The sequence below is a fragment of the Coenobita brevimanus genome, chromosome 80, assembly GCF_032717465.1.
Source record: "Coenobita brevimanus isolate Jiangsu-jjx chromosome 80, ASM3271746v2, whole genome shotgun sequence".
In the NCBI taxonomy this organism is placed as follows: domain Eukaryota; kingdom Metazoa; phylum Arthropoda; class Malacostraca; order Decapoda; family Coenobitidae; genus Coenobita; species Coenobita brevimanus.
The window spans coordinates 16752396-16762395 of NC_137033.1; the positions used below are offsets into that span (position 1 = coordinate 16752396).

The following is a 10000-nucleotide window of genomic DNA, read 5'->3' on the forward strand; positions in this document are numbered from 1 at the left end:
CCGATTACACTTGGTTCACAGACTACACACACATCCAAAGCCACTACAACACAACAATTACACTTACAAGCACTTCTCACCCTACATACAGTCTCTACCAGACAGCCTAATCCACTTGGTAGAGATACATTGGCTGTATCATCCCCACTTCGGTCGGGATAGGCCGGTCCTGCAATGGACCCTCAAACGGCTGATGAGATGATATGATATATATATATATATATATATATATATATATATATATATAATATTTATATATATATAGATAGATAGATAGGTAGATATAGATATAGATATAGATATATATATTGGGAGGGCAGTTGATTCCTTCTGGAAACTGTTTTTTTTTTTAGGCATAACAAGGAGGGAAAAAGTGTAGAATATTCCCTTTTCTCTTCTACTTCCCGCCAAATCGAGTCTTCGCTGCTAGAGGCAAGCGATGGCGAGTTTGTTTGTATGTCTGTGTAAATCTGTGTATGTCTAAATCTAAATCTATGCCCATCGTATTTATAAATTCCCCTAAACTTTAAAGTCATTCATTGCGACTTTGGAGGTTTCGTAACACATGTAACCTCTTGGGAAAAGAACATAAAAACACGGGAGTATAAGAACATAAGAAAGGAGGAGTCTTCTTGTTTTGCTATCCTCATCTCCATCTCATAAATTAAATATCATAGTCATAGTCTTTGAACTCCTTTGAACTCCTTTGAGGATAATTGAAGATGGCTCCTAGAATGACTGTTAGAATAAGACAAAGATAGCAAAGAAGAGGGCCATTGCTTCGACTGGGTGATTCTAACCACTACACCATCACATCTCAGTAGTGTGGATGGAGACGATAATGTGTGTGTGTGTGTGTGTGTGTGTGTGTGTGTGTGTGTGTGTGTGTGTGTGTGTGACGTCGTCTCTTGGCGCGTGGGCAGGATTTAGGGCCTCAGGGATAGGACTGACTACCCTATGCCCAAGCTCAGGGTACATAAGAGCCAGAATACCGCCTTTAGTGCCCAGAAATTCACCCTTATTGGCCTCTCATTATCTGGCGACTTGGTGACTGGATATTGACAGTTCGAAATAGCACAGGTGTGTTTTGGGGAACACCTGAGTGGCACGGTAATTGGCCAGGTGGTGGAGGGAGAGGGGTGAAATTGGCGGGGTGAGGGAGGGAGGGAGAGGGGTGAAATTGAGGAAGTGAGGGAGGGAGGGAGGGGGGGTGAAATTGGCGGGGTGAGGGAGGGAGGGAGGGGGGGTGGAATTGGCGGGGTGAGGGAGGGAGGGAGGGGGGATGATAGAGAAGGGGGTGGATGAAGTTGATGGAGTGAGGGAAGGTGGGAGGGGAAGTTCAGAGGGATGGTGGGGAGACGAAATTGAGGTAAAGAAATATATTCGTATTAACAGGATGGTTTAGGAATGGAGAGAGCAGAATTATCCCACGTGCCTTAGTATTTCCTTTAAAAATAAATCGCAAGTTGGAAAATGCCACGTACGACCCGGCTGAGGGAGGCTCTGGCTGCTGGCACATCCGGCTTTCTCAATGACTGATCGATTTTGAGTTAGGTTACGCGGTCCCCCCCTCTCCCACCCCCTCCCTTTCCTCTTCCCCTCCTCCCCCTCCACTACCTACCTTTCCTCCTCTTCTCCCCCTCCACTACCTACCTCTCTTCCCCTCCTCCTCTCCCCCTTCCCCTCCCCTTCCAACTTTCATTTCCCTCACCTCCCCCCTTCTTACCTCCCTACCTCTCTACTACCTCCTCCTCCTTCTACCCCCCCTCCACCGCCTCTCTCCACCCTCTCTACTCCTCCGCCCCCTTCCTCCTTCCACACACCTGCCCTGACTCCCACGCACCTGCACCTGACCTCCTGCACACTTGACTCCCATACACCTGATTCTCTCAAACACCTGTCTCCCTCACATACACATCTAACACTCCCATACACCTGACTCTCCCACACACACCTGACTCTACACAGACAGACAGACAGACAGACAGACAGACAGACACACACACACACACACACACACACACACACACACACACACACACACACACGGGCCTGTTTTCTCGTCAGTTAAGGCTTCTGAGCGCGTTTTCATGAGCTATTGATTTTGCATGTTACGTATTAGTATTTGGTTTCAGTATCATAGTGTAGATATTTACCAGCCTCGATAGCGCTACTGGTGTTGTATTGTGTGTGTGTGTGTGTGTGTGTGTGTGTGTGTGTGTGTGTGTGTGTGTGTGTGTGTGTGTGTGTGTGTGTGTGTGTGTGTGTGTGTGTGTGTGTGTGTGTGTGTGTGTGTGTGTGTGTGTGTGTGTGTGTGTGTGTGTGTGTGTGTTAGCACGATAACTTCGCAACCGTTCAAGATATCATCACAAAATTTTACAGGTGTGTAGTTGGGATGAAAATCTCGGAAGAGTTTGAAATTGGTGAAAGTAGGTCAAGGTCAAGGTCATATTCCGAGCCACGCTAGATACGTATTGGCCCCGCGGCCGGTGTGATTCCCTCCTTGGGGGGCCTCTAGTTATTCATTGATTTATTTGTTTATTTTTATGCAGAGAAGAAGAACCAAAGGCTCAAAGCAACCAGTGTTCTTCCCTGCAAAAAATAATGAGAGAGAGAGAGAGAGAGAGAGAGAGAGAGAGAGAGAGAGAGGAGACCAAGGTAATGCTCGTTTGGATACAGTGTTCAATAGGTAGAAAAAATCGGAGGAGGGGAAAGAGAAAGAGGAGAAAGGAAAACGAAAGAGGACGACGAGAATGAGGAAGAGGAAGAGAGAGAGAAGAGGAGTAGGAAAAGAGAGAGAGGAGAAAGAGAAAGAGGGAGAGAGAGAGAGTGGAAGACGAGGGCGAGAAAGAGAGATGACAAAAAGGAGAAAGAAAAAAGAGGAAGAGGAAGATACAGAAGAAAACGACTATGAGAAAGAGGAATGGAAAGAGGAGAAAGAAGAGAATGAGAAAGAGGAGGAAGAAAAAGAACGAGAAAGAGAGAAGAGAGAGAGAGAGGAGAAAGAAAAGAGAGGAAGAGAAAGAGGAAGGAGGAAGAAAAATGGCCAGAGGAGGAGATTAGTTTAAGCCTCCACGGAAACTCATTGTGGATTAAGAGGAAGAAAGAGGGGGAGGAGAAGGAAGAGGAAAGGGAGGAGAAGGAAGAGAGGAATGAGGAAGAGGCGGGGGGGGGAGGAAGGAGGTAAAAGCAAGAGGAAGAGGAAGAGGAGGAGTCGAGAGGAAGGTAGGAAAAGCATAAAGACAGAGGAGAAAGATGAAGAAGATGAGAAGGAAGAAGAAAAAGGAGGAGAAAGCAGAGAAGAATGAGGAAGAGGAGGAGAGGAAGGAGGAAAAAGCAAGAAGAGAAAGAGTAAGTGGGAGAGGACGAGAGGAAGAAGAAAAGAGAAGAAAGAAGAGAAGAAAAAGAATAGAATGAGAGGAAGGAAGAATGGGAAAAAAGGGAAGAGAAGGAGAGGAGGAAAGAAGAGGAGGGTGAGGAGGAAGAGGAGGAGGAGGAGGGGAAAAGAAGCAGAGCAGGAGAGGAAGGAAGAAAATCAATAAGAAGAAAGACGAGAAAGACGAAGAGGAGGAGGAGGAGGAGGAGGAGGAGGAGGAGGAGGAACAGGAGGAGGAGGAGGAAGAAATTAATCCAACAACACTATTAACCAAAGAATATCCATTAGACTGTTAAAATATTCACACCTTTCTTATTAACTTTATTTTTTCTGAGTGCCACAAAGACAATAATTAACGCCTTGAAGAAACGTGGGATTTATTTCTTTTTATTTCTCATTTAGCAGCTTCAGGACGATGATGGAGCTTTGTATTTTATTTCTATTACTGCCAGGTGAGTTTCTTGAGCTTAGGTGAGCTTTGTTACTGTGAGGGGGCTTGGGAGTGAAATGAAGGGAGGGAAAAGAGGAAATGGAAGAGGAGAGAGAAAGGGAGGAGAAGTGAAGAGAGTGGAAAGGCAGGGAAGGGATGGGAAGGGACTAGAATGAGATGGGACGGGAAGGGATAGGAAGAGAGGGAAGGGAAGAGAAAAGAGGGGAAGGGAAATGATCGGGAAGGGAAGAGATGAAAAGGAAATGAAGGGGAAGGGAAGAAAAGGGAAAGAAATGAAGGGGAAGGGAAGAGAAGGGAAGGGAAGGAACAGGGAGGGAAGAGAGGGGAAGAGAAGAGAGGGGAAGAGAAGAGAGGGGAAGGGAAGGGAGGGGAAGGTGAGAGCAGTAACTAGATAGAAGTTATGGAGTCATGGAATGGGCAACGAGGGAGAGAATGGGGAGGAGGAGGAGGAGGATGGGGAGAAGGGGGAACAGGAGAAGAAAAAGAAGAAAAGGAAGATGAAGAAGAAATGCAGGAAGAGGAGGAGGCGGAAAAAGAGCAAAGAGTAAGAGGAGGAGGAGAAGGAGAAAGAAAAGAGGAGAGAGAGAGAGAGAGAGAGAGAGAGAGAGAGAGAGAGAGAGAGAGAGAGAGAGAGAGAGAGAATTAAAGAGCTTTAGGGTAAAAAATTTCAGCCCATCCTGCCTGATCCCAGCCTCACCCATCCATCATTTGGCCATAAGACTGTTTTTATATAGACGATTTTTTCAGACGATTTTGGCCAGACTGATATTATCCCGCCAGACTTATTTCTATGAGAGAGAGGGGGGGGTGAGTTGGAGGGGAGGGCAGTGAAGTGGCGGGGGAGAGGGCGACATGGAGGCGATTTGTTTGTGGCCACTCCCTACGGGATTTAGGCGTCTGGCAATAGATAGATAGATAGATAGATAGACAGATAGACTCATTTATATCAGACTCCGTACTGGATTTTTGTTACTGTTTATCTTTTCCTATGTTTTTTTTTTTCGTTCACATAATAATCGGTTTTATTAGATTTCATTATTCTTTTGTTTATTTTTATTGGGCAGTTTTTCTCTGTTTTTTTTTTTTTTATCTTTCCATCAAACATTTTTCTCCGTCAAACGTTTTTTTATATAAGACTTTTGGCGTGAAACGTTTATTTATTTATTTATTTATTTGCATGTGACAGTTTTTTCTATATTTTTTCCTACATAAATCGTGTTTTTTTGGTCAAACTTTTTTCATTTTTTTTCCTATAAGACTCGTTATTTTTTTTTTTTACATTCAATTTTTTTTTTTTTCAGTCAGATGATTTTTTCCCATCAGACAATTTTTATAAGATTTTTTTTGTATGAGACGGTTTTCTCATATTTTTTTTTCGTTAGGGAGTTTGCTTGCTGTTGTGTTTCTTTATATAATAGACTTTTAAAAATCAGACGTTTGAAAAAAATATATGGTGGTTTTTACTGTTTTTTGGGTAAGATTCTATATATTATTTTTTTTTAATTATTTTTTTGATCAGGTATTTTTTGGAAGACAGCAATTTTTTTTTTCGTTTTTCTTTCTGGCGTCTGAGCTGAGGATTTGAAAATGGATTAAGTCTTGAGGGGATGGCGATGGGAGGACAGGAAAGAGGGGAAATTGATGGGGAAAGGAGTGTGGGATGAAATTAAGGAAGGAAGGAAGGAAGGAGGGAAAGGAAGAAGGAAGGAAAGAAGAAAGGAAGGTAAATCGATTTTAAAAAGGCAGTGAGAGAGAAGGAAGGAAGGAAAGAAGGATGGATAGAAGGAAATCTTACATAAAAAGGACATGGGGAAGGAAGAAGTCGATGGAGAATAAGATTAAGAAGGAAGGAAGGAAGGAAAGAAGAAAGAAAGTAAGAAAGGAAGGAAGGAAAGAAGGAAGGAAGGAAAATAATAACAAGAAATAAGACTGATGGAAGGAAAAAAAAAGATCGATGCCAGTAAAATCAAATATTTGTTATCAGAATATTCTCCCCATTTGTTGACACGTACTTTACGAGTTTCCCTCCCTTCCTCTCCTCTCTTCTCCTCTCCTCTTCTCATCTCTTTTTCTCTTCTCTCCTTTCTTTTTCTGTTCTGTCCCTTTCCCTCCTATACCTTGCCTTTTCTTTCATTACCTTCTTTCTTTTCCAATTCCACCCTCATCTTTTCTCTTTCCTCCTTCTCCCCTCTTATTCCCTTTTCTACTCTCCCCTCACCTTCTTTCCCTCTCCTTCTCCATCAAATTATCTCCTATCTTCATCCCCCTCCTGTCCCTCTCGCTGTCAGTCCTTTCCTTCTCCCCTTCAACCTTATCCCCTTCCCTCTTCTCTTCTCCCTTCCTTTTTCCTCTCATTCCCACTCATTCTCTTCCCTTCTTTCCTCTCCATTTTCATCACCACCCCTCCACCTGTCACCACACACACATCATCATCATCACACACTACAAAGCTTTCCCCAGTCATCACCTTCCCCCAGTTTCCTTCGTCATCACATTACTTATTCATCACACGCTTCGTTTGCCTGTGTGTCCAAGTCATTGCATCAATTATTCATCACAGCAGAGTCATTACTTCATACGTCTCAACCAGGCTCCCATCTTCCATTAATCATCACCTTTACCCTCATCATCACAGTCTCTAATTATAATTGTAATGTACACTGTTTTACTCTCACGTTTTTTTTTTCCCTCATCACAGTTTCTATTCATCACATCAGCCTCATTTCTTCATCACACGTCACCCACGCTCCGGGCTTTCATTTATCATCACATTCACTGTCTTCATCACGTTTCTGCAACAACCAGACAGTATTTTCATCTCATTTATTTTTTTTAATTATTATTTTTTTTTGCCAGTCCTTCTCGTACAGTTCACCATCTTCATTTCAGGGGGTAGGAAGGGAGTTTAGGGAGAGTAGTATAGCCAGGCAGAGGACCTGCCCTTTTATGTGGGTGCCACCGCTTGAAGGCATACACTTCCATTTTCTAGTCCCTCTACCACATCCTTACCCACACCAGCAGACTGGGCCGTTTTTAAGTGCTATTTTCCCACTATCCTCCATAATGACCACCCTATCATCAACATCATGGCTAATCATCGCCCTTAATGAGCTGCAATACGCCCTGATTACGAGGTTGCAATACGCCCTGATTACAAGGTTGCAATACGCCCTGATTACAAGGTTGCAATACGCCCTGATTACGAAGTTGCAATACGCCCTGATTACAAGGTTGCGATACGCCCTGATTACGAGGTTGCAATACGCCCCGATTACGATGTTGCAATACGCCCTGATTACGAAGTTGCAATACGTCCTGATTACAAGGTTGCGATACGCCCTGATTACGAGGTTGCAATACGCCCTGATACGAGCTTGCAATACGCCCTGATTACGAGGCTGTATCATACGGACCATTCACGATTACGCCCCAGCAAATGGTGTTCGGAAATTGGGAAGCATTTTACGACGGGAGCTGATTATTATTATTATTATTATTATTATTATTATTATTATTATTATTATTATTTGTTAGGGGGAAATTAACTGGTAATTTTGTTTTTCTTGCTCTAATTATTTTTAATCTGTGACATGTGTTCTCTCTCTCTCTCTCTCTCTCTCTCTCTCTGATTTGCAACAAGCTATCTTACGTTTATGGCTAACATTTACATACGTTCGTGACAAGGATATACGGAGCCTTGGTGGTCAGGTCGGTAGCGCGTGAGTCTGCCAGTCCTCCTGACCTGGGTTCGATCCGATTTAAACCTTTCACTTTACCACATCCATACCACAGCAAAATACCACACTTCTACCCCACATCACCACACACACTCGCCACACTTCGTCACACCTCCGCCACACCTCCGCCACACCTCATCTCTACCACACTTCCATCACACCTCTGCCACACCAAACACCACACTACTACCACATTTCACCACACTTCTGCCACACCTCTACCACACCTTTACCACACTTAACCACATTCTATCACACTTCCACGACATCTCCACAACACCTAAACCACACTCTACCACACTTCCATCACATCTTCACCACACTGTACCACACCTATACCACACTTCCACCACACTTCTGCCTCACCTCTATCACACCTCTACCACACTTCCACCACACCTCCACCACACCTCTACCACACCTCTATCACACTCCACCACACTTCCACCACACCTCAACCACACCTCAACCACACCTCCACCACATCTCTACCACACTTCTACCACACTTACCGCCATCAAATCCGCCACAGACGTAGTTCTCACAGCACTGTTCATTGGCGGTGCATCGTCGTCCTTCACATAGGTGCTCCTCCAACAGCTCTCCATCTCCAAGCAGAGCCTCGAGGAACTGCTCTCGAGGGGATGGCAGGCGTGGCTGGAGGGGGAGAGAGAGCGTGGTGTTAGTGGGGGAGATAGAATGGGGAAGAATGTTATTAATGGGGAGATGGAATGAGGGAAAATGATGGTAGTGGGGGAGATAGGATGAGGGAGAATGATGTTAGGGGGAGATAGAATGAGGTAGAATGATGGTAGTTGGGGAGATAGAATGAGAATGATGGTAGTAGGGGAGGTAGAATGATTAGAGGGGAGAGAATGAGGTTGATGAATAGACAGTGATAATAACTGAGTAGAAAGAATGAGTAAAGGAGAGAGAATAATGTTGGAATATGCTGCTAGTCACGAGGAGTGCTACGGAAAGAATACGGAGCCATAGCATTGTCTTTTCCTGCCAGTGAGCTCCGTGAAATAAGCTGCAAAAGAACGAAAACCTGGGCCAAGTTAAGGTGAAAGAACTTTAGCATTTTTCCTCCTCTACTACAATTACCACCACCACCAACATCCCCACCTACCACAATTACCACCACTCTCCCCTACCACAAGTACCAATATCACCAGGTTTTGTCACTACCACAGCTACTATTAACATCAGCAGTCTCTCCTGTCTACAACTACTTCCACTGTCACCAACATTCCCAGCAGCTCTACCACTATCAGCAACATTCCCACCTACCACAACTACTACTATCAAACATCATCCACTTAATACAACTATCACTGTCCTCACCATTCGCCTACCACAACTACCACCATCACCACCATCCACCTACCACAACTACCACCATCACCACCATTCCCACCTACCACAACTACCATCATTCCCACCTACCACAACTACCATCATTCCCACCTACCACAACTACCACCATCACCAACATCCCCATCTACCAAAACTACCACCATTCTCACCTACCACAACTACCACCATTCCCACCTACCACAACTACCACCATCACCAACATCCCCACCTACCACAACTACCACCATCACCAACATCCCCATCTACCAAAACTACCAGCATTCCCACCTACCACAACTACCACCATTCCCACCTACCACAACTACCACCATCACCAACATTCCCCTTCAACCAGTTACCTTCAATACCCACCAACACAACTCACCAACATTTCCCCCCCCCTCCCACTGGCAATCAACCAGCCTACCAACATTTTTCCCTGGAATGTTGGTTAAATTGGGTGAGGGGTGGGGGGTGGGGGGCTGGCGGGGGTATTTAATTGCTAGTTTTCCTGTTAATTGTTACTAATTCACCTAAAACGCCTGCCCCTCTTAATTGCCGCTGCCCACCTGTTGCTCTCATGGTGCTGGTGGTGGTGTGGTGTGGTGGTGTGGAATACGGTGGTGGGATGATAGTTGTGGTTGTGGTAGGGATGGTTGTGTTTTCTGATGGTGGTGATTATCATGGTGGTGGTGAGGGTGGTGGTTGTGATGGTGGTGGGGCTAGTTGTGATGGTAGTTGTGGTGAGGTTACAGTGCTGGCGGTGGTGGTGGTAGTGGTTGTGGTGGTGATGGTGGTGGTGATGGTGATTTGTCGGTGTTCTCGTGTTTGATGGTGATAATGTTCTTCACCATCACAAGGTCAATGCACTCTCTATGGTTTAATTGAGAGAGAGAGAGAGAGAGAGAGAGAGAGAGAGAGAGAGAGAGAGAGAGAGAGAGAGAGAGAGAGAGAGAGAGAGAGAGAGAGAGAGAGAGAAAGAAAGAGAGGAGTGTGAGTGAGTAAGTGAAAAAATGAGTGTGTGGGCTGCATAGTGACCTGCATGTTGTGTTGTGTTATTAATAATTGTGTTTGTGG

General features: G+C 44.8%; 1 protein-coding gene across 4 annotated transcripts in view; it reads right to left on the minus strand.

Moving 5' to 3' along the window:
* Nucleotides 1–10000, minus strand: part of spab (space blanket) — a 91808-nt gene that overhangs the window by 28921 nt on the left and 52887 nt on the right. For all 4 annotated transcript variants that reach the window (XM_080279863.1, XM_080279862.1, XM_080279865.1 and 1 more), the window contains exon 4: nt 8077–8221. In XM_080279863.1, the coding sequence (XP_080135989.1) occupies nt 8077–8221 (145 nt within the window). The remainder of the gene's footprint in view (nt 1–8076; nt 8222–10000) is intronic.